Consider the following 24,533-nt stretch of genomic DNA (forward strand, 5'->3'; position numbering starts at 1 on the left):
TAATTGTCATTGTCAACAAAGGGTTTACAGTTACTTTAAACCTTTAGCTAAGGCATTGCAAAATAAATAAGAATGAAGCATCCTTTTGAGCATTGGTTGCTGTAAAGTTGCTGACACTGTTTCAGCTGCCAACCCAGCATCTCTTAAACCATCACTTTGTCCACTAACTTAAGATGACGTCCATATTGCTGCCACTGCCACAGTGACAAAGCCTATCTCAAGACTATTTGAGGTAGTTATTTTATCATTGATGTGTAAAGAAAAAAAAATACAAAAAATTAAAAATGACCTGCAGCATTTTAAGGTAAGAGATGCTTCTGTTAAGGTTGTAAGCATATTGACATTTTCTACTTCGAATGACTGCAGTTGTTTGCTGGAGTGTGTAGAAAAGACTCTTCTGGATTATGTGCAAACAAGATTACAATTTTTGTCCACATTTGTCTTGGTGAGATTCAGAGAGAAAGCTCTACAACATAGAAAGTTATCTATGCAGTATTTCAACCAAACTGAAAGAGATTAATGCAAGACTGCCTATAGGAAGTGCAGGCCAGAATCAAACATTTGTGTCAATTATTGCTTTTCAATCGCACAGTAGCTAATGTGTATGTGTTTGTTTCTAAATATTATCATATATATATATATATATATATATATATATATATATATATATATATATATATATAATATATATATAGCAGTTACACACCTTTTTTGTTTTATTTCATTTTTAAGAATATTTTGCAGTAAATAGAAATAAAGTCACCTGCTCTCTTATTATACTGCTTAGGTTGCTGGATGTAATTGTCAGTATTTAGGAAGCTGTTAAAATAGTACATTACAGAGTTCTCAGTATGCTGTAGATAAGGGACACATGCTCTCATCTGGCATGCAACATGGAACAGTATTTTATGTCACATCAATAGTAAGTTTCCACACACTGGGCCAGAGCTTGTGGATAATATACAGTAGCTTCGGGCTGACTAATATTAGATTTCTATCTGTTGATCCATCCCAGAATAAGAACGCTACCTTATTGTTTGTATACACAGAAAACGAATTTGCTAAGTCGAGATTTTGCGAGGATACTGAGGTTAGGTTTACACCACTGCTCTACCGATCTTGTCTACAGCTACTGTATCCGAAGCAGTGGAATTAAGCAAGTATTACAAGAAACAGATTGTTTAAATTAGTTACTGCAATAAATGCTGAAACGCTGAATTAAAAAATGAATGCGATATGCAACAAACCAACAGAAGGGGGAGTGTGAGAATAGATGCTAGCAAGATGGGAAAAGCATTCAGATTTTAAAATCCAATACAGCTCATACATTAGGTAGAAGCTCGTCGTGAGAAGTTTGTGTACTACATTGCAGTGGTGCAACTCATTATACATTACATAGTTCAGTATGATGTTCAATAATTAATAAAAAAAAAGTTCTACGGTACTTTCAAATAAACATCCAATTCCCTATAATATATAGAAGTAACGAGAGTGTTTCCATTGGAAACGGTTTTATTTTCGGATGATACTATAATACTTTTTTTATATGGGTAGACAACTCATGTAAAACTTTCTGTGGCAAAAGGAATCTATACGTTTGCATGTATCGTTTCTTTGTTATTTAAATATTTCCAACGCCATATAAGAAATCTGTAGTGCGTGTTTTTTTTTGTTTTTCTAGTAGGATATTGTATTTGCACTATTAATTCTGATCTCGTTTAAATAAATGACGGCTATATGGGTTTTCCTAAAAGGTCTGTTTAAAAGTGACAAAGGAAGTAGTGTTTCTTCAGATCCTGCCCCTTTATAAATCGTGCACAGTCACGAATCAAACCACAGGAGACTCCAAAATATCCATATACTAAGCAGAGGCGATAAGCGGAGCTGGCAAAAGGGAGGAGACATTAAATGTGCTTTCTTTATAACCGATTCTTAATTAGTAGTGCACAAAACTGAAACTTGTGTACAAACTCCGTTCTTCCCCCGAAATCATATAACAAAAAACAAAAAATAAAATAAATAAATCCATTGCGCTCGGGGTTTACGCACAGACTGCAGATTTTGTCGTGGTGGGGAAAAGTGAAATCAAAGTACAAAAAACTTCAACAAGATAAGGTGAGTGCCTGGCAAGACGTTTAATTTACTGTACACTGAGAACACAGTGTAGAGAACAAATAACTGTTGAGATTATTTGAAATGTGACCGCTTTGAACTTTAGGTTTGTAAGCCTTGCTATGAAATTAAAAATTGAATAGTCTTTCTTTTTTACTGTAGTTTAGAGGCGCAAAATAGATTTATTTTCACTGTCAAAGCAAATCAACGCAGTGTGCCGATGTTTTCTTTTGTTTTTCCTCTCCAGGTTTCCTTTTATTAATGTATATTTGGTAAGTTTAAGTGGTATATATATATAGATAGATATATATAATATATATACGTATATATATATAGATATATATATTAGGTTAGGCTAGAATCCTGAAACTTTCAGCTAGTCAGGTATAGAATTGCACATAACTTTCCAGAAATGAAGTGAGCACAGTAGTCTGTGCTTTATTTTCCTGTTACGTGTGGGCATCCTTAGCTGTCTGAAATGTTGTGTGTGGAAAATTAAACAATTTTTTTTTTTTTTTTTTTTAAATTGCTCCTGCACTGTCAGACGGCCAGGTGCTCGCTCTGTGAGTCGCTGGATAGATAGTTAGAGCCTGGCATTGCGTAAAAGAAGGTTTAGCGGTCTCAATGTAGCCATCAGGGGACCGGAGACTGTGCTATAAAACGACAACGTGATTTTTCACAATAGCACCAGCGTACGCATTGGCTGTACATCAACACTAATGGTATATTTGGACCAAATCGGATTTGAAGGGTTTAGCGAAAGGTTGCATCTCTCTGGATACAAAACAGCTTAGCCTACTTACAATTGATTGCAACAGATAACTAATTAATTTGGCATGGAAACTGATCCATCCAATAATACTGACTGGCTTGTTGCTGGATCAGTGATGATAAGGGCCCTGACCAGCCCAGTGATTCTGCGCTGGCATTAAATTGATAATATTTTGGTGTGCCACCACACTTGTGGTTTATTTGAAGGATAGTTATCTGATCTGTGATATCAAGGTACTTAGTAAGGCATTGGGCAAAACAGGCAACAGCTATCCCACTCAAAAGCACCACATAAGTCTGGCTGAATACTTTTTTTTTATTTTTATTTTTTTATTTTTTTGAGTCACTATACAACTCTCTATGGTCAGTGTTATTCAATCACCCATCCCAAGACATTATTGAACCAAAGGTTACCAGTTCAAATCATATCACTGCCACTGACTGACTCATTATGTGACCCTGAAAAAGTCAGTTAACCTCATTGTGCTCAATCCTGCAGATGAGATGTTAAATCAGTGTCCTATTGTAAGTGACTCTGCATGTAATGCACAGTTCACAACCTACCTATGTAAAGCACTTTGTGATGGTGGATCACTATGAAAGGTGCTATATAAAGAAATTATTATTATGTTGTCGTTATAAATCCGGCATCAAGACATTCATAGTGTTTGGCTCTAAATTACAAAAGCTGTTGAGCTTAGAGAGTGAGATGCATTATTTCCATATGGCTTTTAATAGCCATGCACAAAGTTTGTGGTCTAATTCAAGGCCTCCTGTTTTTTAATTAAATAACACATGTTTTTGTATTTCTGATGTGAATGTTGCTTGTTTTGCTGAGAATATTAGTGTGTGCGCGTGTGTTGAGGGGGGAGGGGGGAGGGGGCAATTCATGTGCATTCAAAATTTATATCACTTGTAATGAACTAATAGTGAAGGCATGGTTTACCAGATGCTGCTTCAAAAGCAGCAATGCTTGTACATTTTACAAGTTTGAGACCTAAATTAATCAGTGTAATTAAGTCACTCTGTAAAATGAAAACACTGTATTGTAGAACCAAAGTGATGAATGAGCACACTCCCTAATAAAAATGTTAGTCACTGAATTTTAGCAAGCAGCCTTGGTTGTCTGAATCACAGATAGATATCATATGTTTTTTTTGTTTTTTTTTTACCACCAGCTGCTGAAAGAACAGTAGGCTGTGAACAGGTTAGTGTTACATTGCCAGGGACCCTGCTAATTAAAAACAAAAGTTCATGACCCCAGATGCCTAACCTGTTGAGAAAACAAAGAGGGCAGGGGTTAGTTCTAGTTGTTTACAGTATATATTACATTCTACATTACTGCCTGAAATTCTATAGTAGGCCAACTCAACTGTTTACCGTTAAGGGAGAACAAAACCTGTTCCATGCTGAATAGATCGGGGAGGGGGGGTTAGGGTTGAGGGTTGAGGGTTGAGCGTTGAGTGTTGAGCACTGAGGGTTGAGCCTTGAGGGTTGGAGGTTAACATTTCGGTTTTTGAAAAAGCCAGTCCAAGCATGTCAGGGTTACTTATAATAGGACTGCCATGGAAACTGAAGCACCAGTGATAGACTACACTATTGCCAGTTATTAACGTGACCAAGGCTGCACGTATGTTTATTTTAAAATTTGGTTTCTCAGGATTAGATAATACTAGTGTACAGTAGATTGGCCAAAGTGTCTTTCTGTTAGTAATCGTCAGCGCTAGTGGATGTCAACTGTGGCTCTAGTTTCCTTTTGTATTGCTAGCAATACAGAGTAGGCACTCACTAGATGGTGTTGGCTCTTACTAACATGACGACACTGGCCGATCAAGCCTATGTTACATACTGTATGGCTGGCAACTAGAATTGGAGAGCAACTTCTGAACTAAATAAAGAAAAAATAAGTTTCAGTAATTGAAAGAAGCACTTAGATTTATTGTAGTGATCATAAAAATATTAAATGACAGTAAACAAAAAGAAAATGTACTACTTATTCTTTAAACTGAGACTGCCATGTGATGTGGACTAATGTCCAATGAGGACCAAGTTGAGATGACTAAACTCATTTCACTTGTGACAAGAACCAGCAATGAACCCAGGACTCCAAAGGTTAAAAGCGTGAGAAGTCAGGGAAGTAGCTCATTGTGCCCCCTAGCACACTAATGCGTGCACATTTAACACACTTCCATATTGGTAAAGTGCATTTTACAGTTTGCAGGTCACTGTCTAATTTTAAAATGCAAGTTGGTTCTACAGAATACATTGTGAGGTCTTGAAATTAAAGAGTTATTTTGACTTAACCTTGGCATTGCCTCAGTAACCTTTTGTAGCAATTACCATTCTCTGAATGTGGGTGATAATAACAGATTCTGTTTGGTCAGATTGTCAAAGGAAAGAGATACTGCTGTTAAAGGACGGATGTAATGTGCATGTTTGATGCAGAAATACTTACCATAATATTTTTGCATCTTCTGTCAGACGATGTGCAAATGTCAATATTCAAGACATTTTGCACTAATTAAGGTAGGGCCATGTGTTTTGCCATCACAATAGGACGTCTGCAGGATAAAAATTTTTCCCAGTATTAACACACATATAAAGTATATAGAAATGACTGGCAGGCAAAGGCATTTAAAATCATCAAGAAAGCAACATTCGAAACAGTACAACATCATAGTTTAGGTTCACTAAGCTCCTGTGACATAAACTAACTAGAGACGTTGCCAAATGCTTGCGATTCATTGTTTTGCACTGGGGGCAGAACTTCTGGGTATATCTAAATTGAGCTGTTGCTTGCTTAGGGATCTTTTTCAGCTTTATTTTTAAGGTGTTTAAAACAATTGAAGTATGTTAACTTTTCTGTCAATGACAAAAATAAATGACACCAAAGTCAACCCTTCATTGTAGAAATGCACAAATAACCTTGATTCTCTTGGGCTGTCAAGGTTAACTACAACATATCTAAGTGACCTCTAGACTCACTAGACTCTGGGCTTGGGTCAGGTCTGTATTTTATCAACCCATTTTGTGAATCCCACCCTTGATCTGGAAACTGTATCCCCTCTTCTGGAATGAGTTTCATCTGTCCGATTTTAGGTTGTTTTTATATTTAAGAAACTTTGTGAAATGTAGGCCTATCAAGAATGTGACATCTTAGTGGTACAGACTAGAGTGGGACTGTTCTTTACCATTGCATGATGCTCTTTCATTGTTGTTGCAATAGTAAACGTTATGGTGTGTGTTTAAATCAAATTCACATCAAAACTGATATTTCATTTTCCTTCAGCCCCATGTGTCTCATCTCCTGAGACAGACAGACTTTCTGCTTATCCAGGGTAAAGCACCATGAACGTTATTGTCCATTTGACATGTCGTTGACATTGAAGAAGACAAACTGTACAAAGTTAAGCTTATTCAGAAGACATAAACCAATGAAACATGCCATTTTTGGTCGATGTTTATTCAAGTTTTGACACATTATTTGAAGCAGGAGGGGATAATATTTGGAATATGGTATAATTTTTAACAGGTGTGAATGCTATACTGTGTATGTTTGAACTCGATTTATCTTTCAATCTCCCAGCAGCCTCTACTATTCACACACTTTCTCACTTGGTTGCTAATATTCCCTTAGCAACCAGGAATGTGTGTCTAAAATTCTGCTGTCTGTGGCACCCAGTTCCAAGAGAGGAAATTAATTCAGTGTGTTAGCAGAATCCGTCAGATGTGGCTAGAAAAAGTGTCCTGAAACATTTCAGTCTGTAATGCCATCTTCTTATTCATTTTTAACATGGAGGTCACTTTGTTTTGCACAAGTTTTTGAGAGTTAGAACTTGGGGTCTGGTAATTGTACATCCCTGCCAACCACACAGAATCTTGAATTTGATAACCATTTTTAGACCCTGTGCAGCAAGGGAAGTCGTATGGAGGAAGCTGATAGGATTAGACTGTGCTCCACATTATAGGGCAGGGCTGTCAGCTCCATTTTACCAAGGCCCACTTGTTATTTGATATGAAATCTAATCGTAAACTAGTATACTGCTGTCCAATTGTTTGAAACTGCTTACCATTATGGGTGGACAGAAACTTTCTATTGGTACGTCTGCTTCTCAGATTCTTTTCTGACAGACGGCTTTTTCATCAGATGCTCCTGGTCTCTCAGTGAAATTAAAGTCAGGATGTTGGGCCACCATGATATAATTTCAATATGCTTACTTGTTTTTGAAACTTTGATTTTCTGGCACTTTGAAATTGGCTACTCTCTTCTTGAAAGCTATGCAGCTGCCTAATATCATGGAATTACACCTACTCCTGTGAAGATCATTATCCAGAATTTCGGGATATTGAGCGGAGCTACAGTAGTCTGTGCAATAGGAGTTTCAGTAGCCCTCCCCCACAGGTCACATTGAATTCCAATCCCCTTTCCCTGGCCTTTGCTAGCTATAGAGAATTCCCCCACCAACCCCCAACCATGTCTCCTTGATATTCCCTCCATTTTTTCATCCTTCATTCTTTCTTTGTTTTTCTTGGTCGGAACCGAGAGTGGAACAAATCGACTTGCAGCGGGAAAATTCGGCCACTAGAATCTACTGCTGCCTCCATGGTCCTACTGGAGACTGGCACTGCCTTCTCAATCATTACATGATTCACTAGAATTACTGGATCCTGTAACTTGTCCACGACAACCACGGGCCTGTCTGACTTCCAACAGCCAAATACATTTTCATGGTGGGATGTGTCTTGGTTTCCCTATGGATACAGGAGATAATCACACTTCCCTCTGCTTCCCAAGACATTCCCACCAAAAAATCAGTCCTAATCAGAGTCTGCCCACATCCTGAGTCCACTAATGTGTGGGTGCTCACATTACCGACTCTTACATCAATGATACAAGGCCCCTCCCAACCATTACCCCGAGACTTACCTGCCTCTGTTGTGTTGGGAAGTGAAAGGCCACGTCTAACTGCATGGCTGCAGGGCAATTCCAAGTGACATGGTTGTACTCGTGGCCAGCATGTCCCACTGCCGGCCTGGCAATGGGAAGAGGACACCTTGTTCTACCCCATCCGGGGGCCAACCTCGGCCTCCATTGTTGTAGAGGGAGGTCGTCCATTGGGTTTCGAGGATGTGTAGGTACAGGGGTGATGAGTGCCCTTTGGGGTGGGGTATTCAGGACTGGAGAAGGTCACTTGAGTTGGGAGGAGAGAGAGAGAGATGGACAGTGCTGAAGCCAGGGAATCTTTAAAGATCTTGGCCAGGATGATGGCTTGTTCCAGCATGGTGGGGTTGTGTCGGCTGACCCAGGCCTGGGTTTCTGCTCCCAACACATGGTTAAACTGCTTGATGGCCAGGAGTTCAACCTTCTCCTCGACAGTCCTGTGGGTCGGTGGGTGGGGCAAAGACTCTGAGTCAGCTGGTCCCTGAAGTGTTGACCCACCACTCTGGGTCTGACTCTAGGGTTGGCGTTGGTAATTTCAGAATGGGCCACTGTACATCTCCTCAGTGATGTTGAGGTGTTGGAGGATTGCCTGTGCTTCCCCAAACAAGCAGGGGGCAAGTTGGGTTTTTGCGGTCCCAGCATCGAGTTGGACCATCCCTGTGATGGTGTACCACCAACCTTACTTTGCGACCTTCCTGGTCAGGAGGTGGATTTGCAGCTCAGATTCCGTCTCTCCCCATCACAGTGCTGTACATGCATTTGTATGTCCCTTTTTGCTTTCTGTGAAGGTGCCTGTTTCAGAGGTTTCTCACCTCAAGGGAAATTCCTGAATACCAGATTTAGGGAAATCAATGAAAGTGCTGTGAGTGTGGCTAACTGTGGAATGTTTGACTTGGACAATGTGAGCTCACATACCTGCCACTTTCACAGCTAATTGACTGGCTGAAATGCAGCAGTCAAAGCTTTAGAAGAAGCAGGCCTGTTTTGTTTTGTTTTTTCTCAGAATATCTTTATTTAGCTTTCTCTGCAGTGCTGCCTGTAACAATGCATATTCTTGGTTTTCTTACACAACTAGTACTGAAGTTTTTTGCTGTAGTTATAAAGTGTTGCATCATCTTCATCACCAACCAATGGAGAAAAAAAAACGAATACTGTAGATTAAGGTTCTCTTATTTAACACAACTTTCAGTAAAAGGATTTTAAGTGTTTGTGGTGGTATTAACCTTGTGTAACAGTAATTATCAGAAAGTGATTTATTGTTTTTTCCCCATACAAGTTGTACTGTACCATCATAAAATATACAAATACGACATATTTCGACAATAAAAAAAAACATTTTTGTGTCTGTAACGGGAATTCTCTGCATTGTCAATAAGATGAGGTTTACAGTTTTATAATCACTGCTGCCATGAAGCTCTTTGTGTAGTGGTGAAGACACTCGCCTACACTCTGTAACAGCTTTATTTACACTTATGTATTTCTTTTTTCAAAACAATACAAAGTCAAGGCACTGTTTTTGTTTTCTTGGTACAGAACAGAAAATAATAGTCATAAAAAAATAAATACGTTCTGGAGAACACACAGAATAGCTACAACCTTACAATCAACCCAGTACTCATTCCATTCCAGGTACAAACATGGGCTACACATCTATATCAAGGAATACATATACATTCAAAAGGAGGTTGTTTCCTTTGATATGCATTGTTAGAGCCCTTTACTTTTCAGTGTGCTCCATCCTGGTCAGGTAATCAATGCAACGTTCACTGTAACAAAATCCAGCCTAAATCACATTCTTTTGATAAACAAGTACCAGTCAAATCTTTGATCCACATATCAAATGTTGCAATAACATTGCTCTTCCAAAATTGTAAGATTTTTATGTATCTTTTTGCTGTAATCAGTTAAAATGATAAGGCTTGGAAAGGCAAACAGTGGATCAGGTTCCAAATTATATTGATATATTTCTGAATAACAATAAAATATACACATTCACAATGTATTCATTTTGAAACATAATCAGAACCGGTTAAATAGAATACCTTCATCTTCCTTATATTTGTCCGGGCAGAAAAAAGGACTTTTTTTTTTTTTTGCAGTCTATAAAGCATATAAACCAATGTTAGAATGAATTGAACATAGGTGTAGGCATTTTTCCAGTATGCACAACCTTTCTCTAAAACCCCTACTCTGTAGAACTAATCCATGCTATGATGATGTAATCAAAAGCCCTGAAGTATGTTCCTCATAAGTCACTGATCTGTGGCTAGGACAGCTTGGAAGAAAAGAAGTCAAGCAGCAGAAATTAAACATTTTAAAAAATTTAATATAATGCCATTAGAAAGACACAGACTTTAGTAACTTTTAAGAGTAGCGGATTACTTTGGGAAAATAGGTGGATTAGTTTCAAGCAATGATCAGTAAAACGAGTGACAATTAAACAAAATGTTTTAGTGAACAGTATTGGTGACCACCTCAAGTCAGTTCCCTGTAGTTTTCCCCTTAATTGTATCTATAATTTAAGGGTGTTGCAGAAAGCAACTTAATACAGTTCAGTCAATACTTACATAAGGAAAATGTATCCTTAAGTGTTATACTTGTACTTTAACCCTTTGCGGTCCAATGTCAGACCAGGTCCGACATTACAATTTTCCCTTTCCTGTCCAAAAAAAGAATTAAAGCACAGGTCTCTAGTGGTTTTTTTCTTTGGAAAAAGCTGAAAAAAACCTTTCAATGGCTGAGTGATACTGGTAGGAGCCTAATGAAGCCGGGGCATATCGCATAGCCCCATGCACTACAGAGATAACACGGACATAAACAAAGGAGGTAGCTGCTTCTGCATCCAGCGCTCAAAGAATATCACAGACATTTGCAGAACTTTTTGAGATGTTATAGTAATAAAATAATGACTGAAATCGCATTACTGATTCTGGTGATAAAATTATTGAGTTTGGTGATAAAACGAGTGATCAGGAGAGGATCTATCAGTATGCACGTCTATAAAGAGGTATGTGAAAAATACAGTGAACAAGGAGTGGGGCTTGGCTGGAGATACAGTACTGAGTGTCCTTTTGCGATTCAATGCCTTTTCAACCTGTTTTACTCTGAAAAATATATATTTTAAATGGCGCTTGTGAAAATCAATTGGACCTGACACGCTTGACAAGCGCTGAATAAATGGACTGCAAAGGGTTAATACTTAATTATAGGCTGGTTTCATAGACTCCAGTTAGCACTGGACTAACTTACCCTAGGTAACATTAGGTGGTACAAGATTAGTGCTAATTGGAGTATATGAAAAGTGTCAATCGTACTGAAGTTTAAATGAAATAATAACTATCTTCCCAATTTCCAATAGACCTAAAACACTGACCGTGCTACATCTTTGTGATTCAGTTGTAGATGGGCTGTAAGTCAGCAATGAAGACTGGGTTTCTATGCAGGCAGTGGGGGGTACTGGTGGTGCTCCTCAGCCTCTGGCTGCCCCAGAGCTTCTCCCAGCAGACAACCTCTCCTCCCCCTCAGCAGAAGAACAAGCTCAAGGTCCGACTTGCCGGGTTCCCCCGAAAGCACAACGAGGGGCGCATCGAGGTTTTCTACAACGAGGAGTGGGGCACCATCTGTGATGACGACTTCTCAACAGAGAATGCCCATGTGCTGTGCCGGCATTTGGGCTTCATCTCCGCAACGGGCTGGACACACAGCTCCAAGTACGGCAGAGGAGCAGGTGAGAGAGAGGGGGAACCTCACTAGAAATTAGTGCTAGTGAATGTTGCATCAACCAACATTTAGTCCTACAGTTGTAGTATTCTGAAATTGTTTTTTGGTTTTACATTAAAATATAATTCCTTTGGTGTCTATTCTCATAATCTGGTTAAGAAGGCAACTATATCTTTTTCACAAGTTTCAAAAGTATAAATCTGCTTTGTTTTTGTTCCCTCACTTATTGTATTAAGGCCTTCTACAGTTGAACTCACTGCATTGTGTTCTACATTTCAGAAAGCAAACCTTAAAAGTTAGTTTTTAGCTGCCAGAAGCTTCCTCCCCCTTGGAACATGCCTGCCACTACTTTAACGGCAGCACAGGGTTATAATGGACATATTCCAGCTCAGTTTCAAGGGCTTGCCAGACGTTACTTCCTAAATAGCTTACTCATTTTAACAAAATACAGCATGCACGTCACCTAAATGTAGTCAGATCCCTTCAAATGTATGTAGCGGCGCTGGTGTTTGTGATGCAGATGATGTTGCTTGTCATTCCCCAGGGAAAATCTGGCTGGATAATGTTCAGTGCAGTGGCAGTGAGAAGAGCATCGCAGACTGTAGGTCTCGTGGCTGGGGGAACAGCGACTGCACTCATGATGAAGACGCCGGGGTAATCTGCAAGGACGAGAGGCTTCCTGGATTCATGGAGTCCAATGTTATTGAGGTAAGCTTCTGGTTTGCCAGTTGTGTTTGCATCAGGAACAGCAAATGGTCTGATTGATTAACAGAAGCGTTAGTCCATCAAATTGAAGGTGTTGCACCCTTCTAGCCAGCCAATCACCTTTTTTTCACTCTCCAAACCTACAAACAATGGAAGTTACCAACCTACTGAACTCTGGACTTAGAAACCCAGTCTGTAATTTTCCACTTGGATTTGAGAGCCTGACCATTGACTGAAGAACAGCGAGAGAAAGTATTCCTACTGCAGGGAATGTTTTTCCCAGTCCTGCAGGACTACAAAGGCCAAGTAGTCCTTGTAGGTCCCCAGCCAAGACTGGCAACTTGATGCAAGCAGCATTCTAACCATGACTCACTTGGCACTCCAGTGCTTTGCTAGGTGTAATGACTGAGGTACCTTAGTTTTGTATTTAATGTAAAATGCTAGGAGGAGACCTAGTTTAATAATTAAGAATCACAATTCTAATAAAAAGTAGTGAACTGGCTGTTTGAAAGTTACAAGGTCAACCTGAAGTGGCTTGTAACAACCATACTTAAAACCTACTTTAGGCGTCTTTCTTTCAAAATATATTACGGAATGGAAAAAAATAAACCTGTGATTGCCTTTGCACACAAAATTAAGTCCTTTGTGCTGTGTACGTGTACCGTCTGGCTTCGGTTGGCAACAAAAATGCAAACTTCTGATTTAAATAAATAAAACATTCTTAACTAAACATAGATTTTTGCCAAATATTTAGTGAAAACTTTTTTTTATTAATAATGAGTGAAGGTTCTTACCATAAAGATGTGGAAGATTTCATGAACACATACATATATATATATATATATATATATATATATATATATATATATATATATATATATATATATATATATATATTGTAAACGATCCTTTCACTTTTCACGTTCGTTGCCCCTTTAAAAGTAGACCCAGGACACAGAAACGGAATTGCTTTAGCGCTGACGCGCACTTTTTAATAAACACAGAAATGAAAACAAAACAAATGCCTAGCTCCCTCTTGGAGCTCTGACTAAACATAGACTGGTTTCTCACTAAACCACAGGACGGCTAAGCCGTTTACCTGACAAACACCAAAACGGGCTTCTCTCAGCACTCTCTTCAATACGACTGGACACACACGCAGTCGGGCTCTTCACTCAGCAGCCCCGATCAGTCTGGCTGCCTCTCTTAAATACCCTGCACCTGTCTCTAATTTATAATTACGATCAGGTGCCGAGGATTAACTAAATCATTAAAACAATTACACAATTAAACCCCATAACACCCAAATGTGCATTCTCACAAGGTTTTTAGCAGGGAAGGATTTTACCCCCCTCCCTGGTACCTTACACATCCTCCCCCTCAAGTGTGAAACACTGATCGGCCATACCAAGGCCACCCCCTCCCCTAAAACACAACCACCCACACTCAAGTCCCGAAATGTCCATTTCCGCCCTCTTCCACGGGCGGACTTGAGGGTGGGTCGAACCTTCCGGCACTTCCGGGAAGGGACCCTGAACCGGCGACAAGGGACCCCACCGGGATGACAGGGCCGACCGAAGTGACGACCGGGGAACAGGAGGATGCAGCAGTGGACAGAGATCTTCCACTGGGGACCGGCGCAGCGATGTCCGATCACCCAGGGGGAGCGAAGCAGCGAACAGGGGGAGCAACAGCGACGTCTGGCAGCAGCCCAGCGACGTCTGGGTGCTCGGGAAGAGCGGAGCAGGGAACCAGGGGAAAAGCTGTGGCCAATGTTGCAGACTCCTGGGCTCCAGGTCCAGCGCAGGAAGGTCTAGGAAGACCGGCAGGGTGTCCAGGAGCAAGGGGCAAGGGACCGCAACTGGCAGTGCCGGACTGGTTCGCTGGGGTGATGGAGGTGGGCACCTCACCTCCTCCTCTTTGTTCTCGCTTCTCCCTCTCTGGGCTCTGGGAGCGGCGGCTCCTCCTCTCTGGGCTCTGGGAGCGGCGGCTCCTCCTTCTCTGGGCTCTGGGAGCGGCGGCTCCTCTTCTCTGGGCTCTGGGAGCGGCGGCTCCCCTTCTCTGGGCTCTGGGAGCGGCGGCTCCCCTTCTCTGGGCTCTGGGAGCGGCGGCTCCTCCCTCTCTGGGCTCTGGGAGCGGCGGCTCCTCCTTCTCTGGGCTCTGGGAGCGGCGGCTCCTCTTCTCTGGGCTCTGGGAGCGGCGGCTCCTCTTCTCTGGGCTCTGGGAGCGGCGGCTCCTCCTTCTCTGGGCTCTGGGAGCGGCGGCTCCTCTTCTCTGGGCTCTGGGAGCGGCGGCTGGGCTTGTCTTGCCTGCTCCCATTTTTGGAGCAGCAGATCCAGCTCCGTCGGCTCTGGCTCTGGCAGTCCAAGTTTCAATCTCCATCTCTTATTCTGCTCAATCTGGGCAGCAGTGTTTCTCTTCATCAAAGCGACCAATTCCTCTAGGGTTTCCATTTTACTGGGTCATAGGGGCGCCCACACACACTTCTGGTACCATATGTAAACGATCCTTTCACTTTTCACGTTCGTTGCCCCTTTAAAATAGACCCAGGACACAGAAATTGAATTTTTTAGCGCTGACGCGCACTTTTTAATAAACACAGAAATGAAAACAAAACAAATGCCTAGCTCCCTCTTGGAGCTCTGACTAAACATAGACTGGTTCCTCACTAAACCACAGGACGGCTAAGCCGTTTACCTGACAAACACCAAAACGGGCTTCTCTCAGCACTCTCTTCAATACGACTGGACACACACGCAGTCGGGCTCTTCACTCAGCAGCCCCGATCAGACTGGCTGCCTCTCAAATACCCTGCACCTGTCTCTAATTTATAATTACGATCAGGTGCCGAGGATTAACTAAATCATTAAAACAATTACAATTAAACCCCATAACACCCAAATGTGCATTCTCACAAGGTTTTTAGCAGGGAAGGATTTTAACCCCCTCTACATGGTACCTTATATTATATATATATTATTATATATATAATAAGATATATATATATATAATAATGATAACCTAAAATGTTAGGGTATTATATATATTTGATTGCAATCCAAAATTACTAATGGAATTACCAACACTTCTGCTAAACATACGGACGGTAGCTTGTTTAAAGCTATACATTAAGGAGGAAAACATCCCTCTTTTGTATTGTGGAATACCTTTTCATTTCACTCAAACAGTGAAGGTATTGTCTGATTTTTCAAAACAAATAAAATAATTAATATAGGCATGTCAAGTAGAAAAATAGCTTTGTAAAACCCTAGAAAATCCTTGATATACCTGTTGAGTTCACAGAGCCCCTGCTTTGGACAGCGGAGGTGCTACTTGTTCATAAAACATGTTCACATTGACTTGCTGAGGAGCATTTGGCATGAATTACTTTATAAAGTTAAAAGGAGTGCTGGAGCTTTCAGATATTTGTTTCCAATTAACTGCCACATTAGCGCTATTAACTTTCCCATAAGACACATTTAAACTTCCTGTGTTCTAGCTGAGTTTTTGAGATCATGTGTGTGAACTCAAAGAGACCATATAAAAATATGTAAGCCACAAGTCCACAGCATTGTGATATCCATTGGCATAACAGTACTACAGTGTTTCATGTTAGATTTCAAAATGATTTTTCAATTGTTAAGTATATGGAAAACTACAAAGCGATATGTAATTTAATATATTATCGCAACATTATTTTGTCGGTTTCATCTGACTTTATGAAAATGTGTTCATTCTGCGGGGTGATGCAGAGCTTTTGGCTGTAGCTATATGTTAGTCCCCACTTGTTCTGATCAGATAAACCATCATCTGTTTGGTACGCTGCAATCACATTAAGTTAGTACAGATTTGCAGGATTTTGTAGTCCGTATTTCAGTCCACTTGATGTTGACTAAATCACTGGTACACTGCAAGCTGTGTGTTTAATAGCAGAAGTACCTAATTCTCAGTAGAATACCTGTTCAAGACAAAGAAACTAAATGAAAGGAAGCAGTACAGGATCTATGTGAAAATAAAGAAGATCAGTAATGTGATGGGCTTTATTGATATAGTAGAGTATGTGATAATAACATTAGGGGGGATTCACAAAGCCTTTTACTCTAAAGTGTCATTTGCAACATGTTTTATTGTTAAGACAAAAATACACGTAAGTACTATAAAAGTAGAAATAACCAACAAAAGAATACCTTTAATATTGGAATTAAATACCTCAGTCTTGTAATGTCAATGTGTGTTTCTCTCCATTGAGAAAAATGGAGTTAAGTGGCTTTGTGGATTTCAGAATATGTCAGACTCAGGCACTGAAAAATGAATAAATAAACTGCTATTTCCTGTCTCCTGCTGCTAACATCCAGTCTCTACCAAGCAGACAGTAATATTTAAACAAATGATGCAACCTAAACCTTTTTGGTCCTTCTATCTTACTGTCAAGAGGTTAAGACTTAGAGTGCATGACCCCGACGGCTTCTGTTTAGCAAAATGTGAAAAAAAAATGGAAAACTGGAATTACCCTGGAGAGACATACATTTAGAAATCTCTTTTAACCCCACCCACCCTGAACAAAAGGTCTTCTATTAATCATAACCCCCCTCAATCTTTATAGACTATAGCACCATTCCTGCTTTGGTCATGTGTTAAATTTGAAAGGTGGAATTACCTTCAAGAGAAACTAAATCTACATTTATGTATTGTAGGCATACGTATGCCACGTAGCCAGTGGATTAAACACAGTTCTAATATAATCTTAAAAGGATATGAATTACACGAAGAGAAGCATACTATAAGCATCTGGAATACAAACAATCTCCCTTCAGGTCCTGTTTGTCATCTTTAGGTGTCTTCAGTAGGGGTTTAACATCTGACTTATCTTTCATAACTAGAGATTCTCAGAAGGAGTTGATTCAGTCAATCCAGTTTGCGAGCCAGATGTGAGACATTGCTGTGAAGCATTACATTACTATTAAGCAAACAGTCTTGGCTTGTGAATCAGCTTTTACTCAAAGCTACAGTACAAAGTCTGGCACTGGTAATCTGGGCCTGCTAGACTTCCTTTGGTCAGGAGTTTTATGGAATCAGGTTAGACACCTCGTTTATTTTATTACACATGCTGAGGTTAATTTTGGTCGCTCATTAAAAACCCAAGAATCTGAGAAGTGGTAAAGTACATGCAATATTTTAGCAGTTTAGCCTTTGAAAATACAGCTGCACAATCCAAAACAGAAATATTGATTGTGATACTGCCACACCAAGAAGCCACTACCTTTATAAAAGTTTACCATGGTATTTTTGCACAGTATCTTTGCACTTTTACAACGATTTTACGATTTTTATACTTTGCATTTACTATATTTACCCTGGTTTGCCATGTATTCTTTTATGCCTTACCATATCTTTTACTTTGAGAAACTTTTATATATATATATATATATATATATATATATATATATATATATATATATATATATATATATATATATATATATATATATATATATATATGGGATATATATGTGTGTAGATCATATAAGTGTTTTAGATCATGAAACTTTATGTAGTGAAAGCTGACAAGGCTACCTCGGCTAACCCACTATTCAGGTCTTATTTCTATAGCCTTGATTCTATTGACTTACATTTTAAAGAGCATCATTATTAAGGTCACCACTCTGTTAAGGCCACATTTTGTTGGCCACTTGCTTGGCTTTGGCTGAGAGGTTCCACTGTAGGTTATTATTCCATTGCGAACACTGAATGAGTTTCTAAATTAACATAATTTAAACTGAACCATTTTGTGATTTTTTTTTTTTTTTTTTTGAAGCAGCAAGTAGAAACAGATGGGATACCTGAGTGGTTTGTTTGACGGTGAGGTGCTTGACCTCTGTGTTAACCTTTGAGTTGCAGATGAGTTCCATCTGGTGTCTCTATGGGGGTCAAACAATTGATAAAATCATCATGTAATTGACAGCAAACATGTATTTAATGGGACGATTACAATTTTAAGATAAGCTTGAGATAAGAATGTACCTGTATGTGTCCCATACTACACAAATCCTCTTTGTCCTTTTGATTCTGTATGTGTGTATTTTCAACAATCCCTCAGGAGGTTCACATTCTATAAGCTGTACACTAAATATCCTAGCTGGTGCATTCTTTTTATATTTTCAGCAGATTCGCTCAGCTCATTGTTTGTCCTGTGATGAGTCATTACTCAACACTGTGGCATAGATCATTTTTAGATGAAAGGAAGTCTGATTATTTATTTATTTATTTATTTATTTCTTAGCAGGCGCCCTTACCCAGGGCAACTTACAGTTGTATACAGAAAATACATATCAAGAATTACAATACAATTAAAAGCAAGATACAAAATATAATGACTTCAGTTCTAATAAGAGTAAATACAAAACACAGTATGATTTGATATCGGGGCAGTTCAAGAGCAGATAACAGTGTTGATAGTTACACCAGGGTTAGTTACGAGTGCAGGTGAAATACAAAATTTTACAGATGGTTAAGTGCAGGATTAAATATAGGGAGCAGATAAGTGCAAGTGCATTAAAGGCAGAGTGCTATATTGTCCAAAAGGGAAGAGTTTTACTGGTGTTGTCTGAAGAGGTGTGCCTTGAGGAGGTGCTGGAAGGTGGTCAGGGAGTGGGCAGTCCTGACATGCGTAGGAAGGTCATTCCACCACTGCGGGGTTAGGGTAGAGAAGGAGCGGGCTCTGGAAGCAGGGGAGCATAGAGGAGGTACAGCCAGGTCTTTTAGTACAGTAATCGAGTAAAGTACTCTACTAAAGGTACCTTATAATATGGGTGAAAAATGATATTCCTTCCTGTTGAGGTCATAAACTTGGCAGTGAGAATCACAGGCACAAAAAAATGGTTTAGCATATTGGAGCCACATTTAGGTTTAGCTACAGGATGGACAAATTGTTTTATCTTTGTTATCAGATTTTAGCTGTCAGATTTATTTATCGTTGTCCTGCATGAATGTTTAAAAATAAATGTTCAAAGAAAGCACTGAAAATGTTCACCAAAGGCCATATACAAATTCTATCACCCAATGAGCATTAAAGTAAGCAAGCAGAGCGAGTCAATTTCAATTGTTTTGTCTTTTATTCCAATGATTCTGCTTTAACAGCGTGACTTTGTGATGGTCAGAATTTTCCCCGTCACTTTAAATAGAAGGCAAAGTGGAACACCATTATTTTTCTTCCCCTCACTCTTCACATTCAGAGTTAGACAGGAGTGGTCCAGCCAATTTGTCAACACTTGCACAGTAGTAGTTAGCATCCAGTAGATCATTAATATACAGACTGAATAGTAGTGACCCTAATACAGAACCCTGGGGGACCCCAACTGTACAATTCCTCATAGGAGAATGAATATTACCAACTCAGACACATTGTTTTCTAACCTTAAGGTACAACTCAACCCATTTCAATGTCTCATTAGAAAAAAAATTATTTAGATCATTTAGAAATAAGGCTGTCATGATTAACTGTATCAAATGCTTTATTAGATCTAAAAATATGGATCCAACCACTTCCCTTTCTATCAAGCTGAAGTTTGATCTTTTCTACAAAATAACAATTTGCAGTTTCAGTCAAGTGCTAAACCCAAACTGCATTGGCTGTAGTAAATCTCCAGCCTCCAAGGGTGACATCATTTGTTCAGCTGTTACCTTCTCAGCAACTTTTGACATTACCGAGCGCATAATAATAGGAACTATAATTACTGATCTCCTCAGAGTCTCCATTCTTAAAAAAAGGTAGAACTGCTGCAGATGTCCATGCATTCAAAAAAATTCCATGCTTCATTGTTATATTAATCAAATGAGTTAAAGGATCTAAACCAGATAGATCCCTTACCTTTTAACTTTTCAGAGATCTAAGAACCTGTAGCAGGGAAAGATCTGTGCTGACTCTGCTGGCGTGTTCACAGGGCTGCAGGAAGAGAGCGGCAGTCGTCCAACAACCGCCTGTGAGTCATGGCAGTGACACGGGGAGGTGGGAAAGTGGGTGTGTGGACTTTCCCCCTCTCTGAATGGCTGAGAGGCGAGTCTTGGGAGATTGTTGGCCCTATAAGATAATGCTCTGCTGTTTCCTCAGGTCTGCCCTTTAAATGGGGCGAGAGTGCGGAAACGCTGGTCGAGGACCGAGAACCAGTTGGGAGAAACCGAAACCGAAACTGAGTGTGTCAGAGTGAGACAGTGAGAGCGGGGAACCCTTGGGCAGACCCTGGAATATTGTAACAGAGCAGGCTAGTTAGCCGGCAGTGTAGGACGGTGATCCGGGTGGCATGGGTAGCGGCGACTGGGATATAGCTGTCAAGTGCAGCACCTTTTCTTTGTAGTTTTGTTACTGTTTTATTTTCCCTGTTTCTTTGTGCCCTCTGTTTTGAATTATTGTTTCGAAGCAACTGCAAGGGCGCCGGTATTGTGTACCATCGCTTGGTATGCCCGTGGTTCTGTTTACCATTGTTGGTAAATCAGACCACGGACCCACAGCGCCATCTGCGGGATAAAGAAAAATAGCACCCTGAAATAAAACTGGGCACCTGTGCGGTGTTGCCAAATTCACCTGTCTGTCTCCTGTGTCAGTGAATTACCCACCACCCTTCCACAGAACCTTATAAACTTTAGCTTCTGTTACTTCCTGAATATTGAAAATGGGGTTTTCTTCATTAATTTGAAAGGTGCTACTTATGTTGCCAGTGTCAAAATTCTTAGCCAGATCTTTTACAACTTACAGCTCACTTACAACTTTATTCCTTACTACTTTGAACATTTTAATATTAGCTTCTCTTCCTGTTTTTAGAGAAGGTTTTAACATTAAATCCCTTTTTTCATTAATTGCCATGTTGAGTCATTGAGCCATGGTACACCAACTTTATTTTTAGATTTTCTGGTCATAACATAGAATACAGAAATGGGAAACAACATCATCCAGGATGCACTGTCAAGAGCCCCTGTAGCATTATCTAGACCTATTGCAACCCAGTACGTACACTTCTGTACTGTTTGATGATCAGGTTTCCTATAAGTGATCATAGGGATTGCCCACCAAATGATACAGAAATAAAAACGCTGTACCAAATCATTTTTCAAAACGATGGACACGTTGAGGTGATTCCGGGTACCTCCTCTTTCATAATAACTAAAGATAAAGTGTATCAGAAAGTACAACTGCCACCCATGGTTTAGTACCAGATCTGTGGTCCCCAAACTACGTGAACAACTTTTAAAAGCATACCATGACGATCCACTTTAAACGCCTATGTGCTGTTGCCTACTGGCCTAAAATGTGGATTGATGTAAATTAACATGTCAAAACCTGTCAAGTCTGTCAGGTGTATAAACCTGAAAACAAAAAAAAAACCTACTGTCAAGCTGCAACAAACTATTGTGCAGAAGCTATGGGAAATGATGAGTGTAGATCTGCTAGGACCATTTCCACATAGCTCTGTGTGTGGACTATTACTCTTGATGGGTGGAGCTCTTCCCTCTCCACAAAGCCACAGATTCTATTGTTTTTCAGACTTTAATCAAGGAAATCCTCACCAGATGGGGAACTCCGGATTACCTCCTGTCAGAGAGAGGACCTCAGTTCATTTCTCCAGTGTTCCAGGAGATATGTGAGAAATGGCAAATCAATCACAAAATGACAACAGCATACCATCCCCAAATAAACTTGACTGGACGAATAAATTGCACCCTCAAAACAATGATTTCTTCTTATGTGGGTACCCAACATAAAAAATGGGACCAGTTTGTTTTTGAATTCCGTTTTCCTTTGAATTCCTCTGTTCAAGAATCTACCAGTGTCTTCCTGCAGAAGTGAATCTTGGAAGGTCGCATTGTTTCTCCTGATGATTATGGATATGATATTCTATCGCGGTTGAGCAATTTTTGTGAGCTTGTGTCCACTAACCAGCAGAAAGCCTGTGAATGTCAAAAGAGGAATTATGGCAAACAATGTAGGGAAGCAGAGTACCATCCCATGGACCAAGTGTGGCTCCGTACTCATGCTTTATCAAAAGTATCCGAACAGTTTGGTGCCAAACTCGCCCCAAAGTGGAAAGGACCCTATCAGGTTGTCCAACAATTGGGACCTGTGACCTACGAAGTAGTTTGGGAAGACACAGGGGAGGATCTAAGGACTGTCCATGTGTCAAATGTGGAACCATGATTTCCTACTGCGACAGAACTGGAGGCAAATGAAAGGAAAAAAGTGATGGACGTCTTTGCCAAGGACAGCAATGAAGAGGAGTTCCTGGGACTCTAGGATGCCTCGCTGTTCAAGTCTTCTATTGTCTTCCATCCAAGTTCTGTCTTTTCTCACGTCTGAGGGGACGTGAAGTCATTCCCATGGTTCTGTCACCCATTGAGTATTAAAATAAGCAAGCAGAGCGAGTCAATTTCAATTGTGACACTTTCATTCCAATGAAAATGTTGTCCCAAAACAATCCCAATGATTCTGCTTTAACAGCGTGACTTTGTGATGGTCAGAATGTTCCCCTGTCACTTTAAATAGAAGGCAAAGTGAAACGCCAGGTTTTTCTTCCCCTCACTCTTTAAAAAATGTCCACTAGAGGATCCATAGGAGAGGCTAACACAAAATGTTTGTAGTGCAAGCGGCGAGGAGGAGACACAAACACGTTTCAGTTTATTATTTTGATTTGTTGGTGAAAAGAAACATCAGTTAAAACAAAGTGCTTAAATACTTGATAGGGGAAGAAAAGGCTTACCTGAACTTTCAACTTCATTAATACTAGTATAATCATTTGTGGATTGATTTGGCAACATTGTGTGTCCTGTAAATTAATTTAAAATGGATATCTGTAACCACATTTTGTCTGTGGATTAAACCGACTCCCAGGATTTCATGTGGATTTTGTTATTCTACAGTCTTTAGAAGAGGAAACAACGACCACAGTCATCTGGAGCCGAACACAAGCCTTGGATCACGCTAAAACTATATTCTTTTCCTTGACTCTTTAGTGTGAAACTTATAAGAAAACTGTAAGTGCAATCCTATAACTCTCCCATAAATATACTGTGTGAAGTGAAAGTACTGTGCCTCTGATCTGGGCTCAACTACCGAATTCCTGTTGCTGTGTCTACCTCCTGTCTTTACTGCATTACACATTCTTTCATTGTTGTTTGAGCTATCTATTCCTTTTATATGACGTTATTCTTCACAATATTATTGTTTTCTTCTTCTAAAACCAATGCAATGTTTGCTTCCTTCTTTTAATGTGTTTTTGCTGACTATTAGCTACAGGAAGCCTGTTTCCCACTATTAGACAAAGCTGTTACTGCTGTGCTATTAATACTGCTTAACGAATAGCAGTGCTGTTGTTAATTGTTGTGTCTTTCTACTACTGTCTATTATTATTATTATTATTATTATTATTATTATATTATTATTATTATTATTATTATGTTTTCTTTTATCTTCAGGCTACATAGGCAAAATACTCGCACACAGTTGTGTGATCATTTTTGTTTGTTTTGAATTGCATGTGCCTATGTTTTTTTTTTTTGTTTGTTTTCTTGTGTGTCTTGAACTGCTCAGTGGTCATTCTTGTATGGACAATTACTTTATTTTGGACTTTCTAAGGACTTCCTTCTTTGTTTTGTTGTGACCACTAAAAAATAATATTGCCAAGTCCAGCACAATATAGTGTTTATGCATTTGCATTTGCTTTCATTTAGTTTTGTTTCTAATTTAATCAGAATTGTTCTAAAAATATTGTGTGCTGTTCAACCTGTCTGTCCGTTTATCACCTATATCCATGCTGTTTGTACTTGTATCTGTCCTGTCCCTCTTTCTAGTTTAGTCTCTCTGACAGGATACAAGTCAGGAGACTATTCTGTCTTGTCGGTACCTGTGTCCTGGTGACGAGCTTGAAAGCTCTCATACCTATTACCGCTTCTGTCAACTTTTCTGGTAGGGATTTTTCTCCCTGGCACCCAAAAACAGACTCATAGCTGTCACAACTTTACAACCCATTCCTCACTACTCTCTGTAACCAAAAAGTCCCTATTAACTGCTGCCTTAAGTTTATGTCCTCTGGTCCTTGTTTATGGTAGTTTGAATAAAGTGTCTGATAAATAACACTGTGTAACAATTTTTTTTTTTTTTGGTTCCTGGGTAGTAAGTGTTATTTCTTAATTGCTTATGCCTCAGAAGTATAAAAAATGGCTATTATTCCCCACAAACTTTGCTTTTGTGACCAGGACAGTGATATTTTGAAATGTACCTATTTTCTAGAACATTCCA

The 24,533-nt window shown here is 39.7% G+C and overlaps 1 protein-coding gene across 4 annotated transcripts in view; it reads left to right on the forward strand.

Annotated features, from left to right (window-relative positions):
* Positions 1-1,805: 1,805 nt before the first annotated feature.
* Positions 1,806-24,533, forward strand: part of LOC121313469 (lysyl oxidase homolog 3B-like) — a 76,480-nt gene continuing 53,752 nt past the window's right edge. For 2 of the 4 annotated variants that reach the window (XM_041246486.1, XM_041248080.1), the window contains exons 1-3: positions 1,806-2,115; positions 11,222-11,552; positions 12,090-12,253. In XM_041246486.1, coding sequence (XP_041102420.1) covers positions 11,228-11,552; positions 12,090-12,253 — 489 coding nt within the window. In that variant the 5' untranslated portion in view covers positions 1,806-2,115; positions 11,222-11,227. Of the gene's footprint in view, positions 2,116-11,221; positions 11,553-12,089; positions 12,254-23,081; positions 23,270-24,533 lie in introns of those variants that run through there. The other 2 variants (XM_041247221.1, XM_041248931.1) reach the window with 2 other exon arrangements.

The sequence above is a fragment of the Polyodon spathula genome, chromosome 1 (genome assembly GCF_017654505.1).
Source record: "Polyodon spathula isolate WHYD16114869_AA chromosome 1, ASM1765450v1, whole genome shotgun sequence".
In the NCBI taxonomy this organism is placed as follows: domain Eukaryota; kingdom Metazoa; phylum Chordata; class Actinopteri; order Acipenseriformes; family Polyodontidae; genus Polyodon; species Polyodon spathula.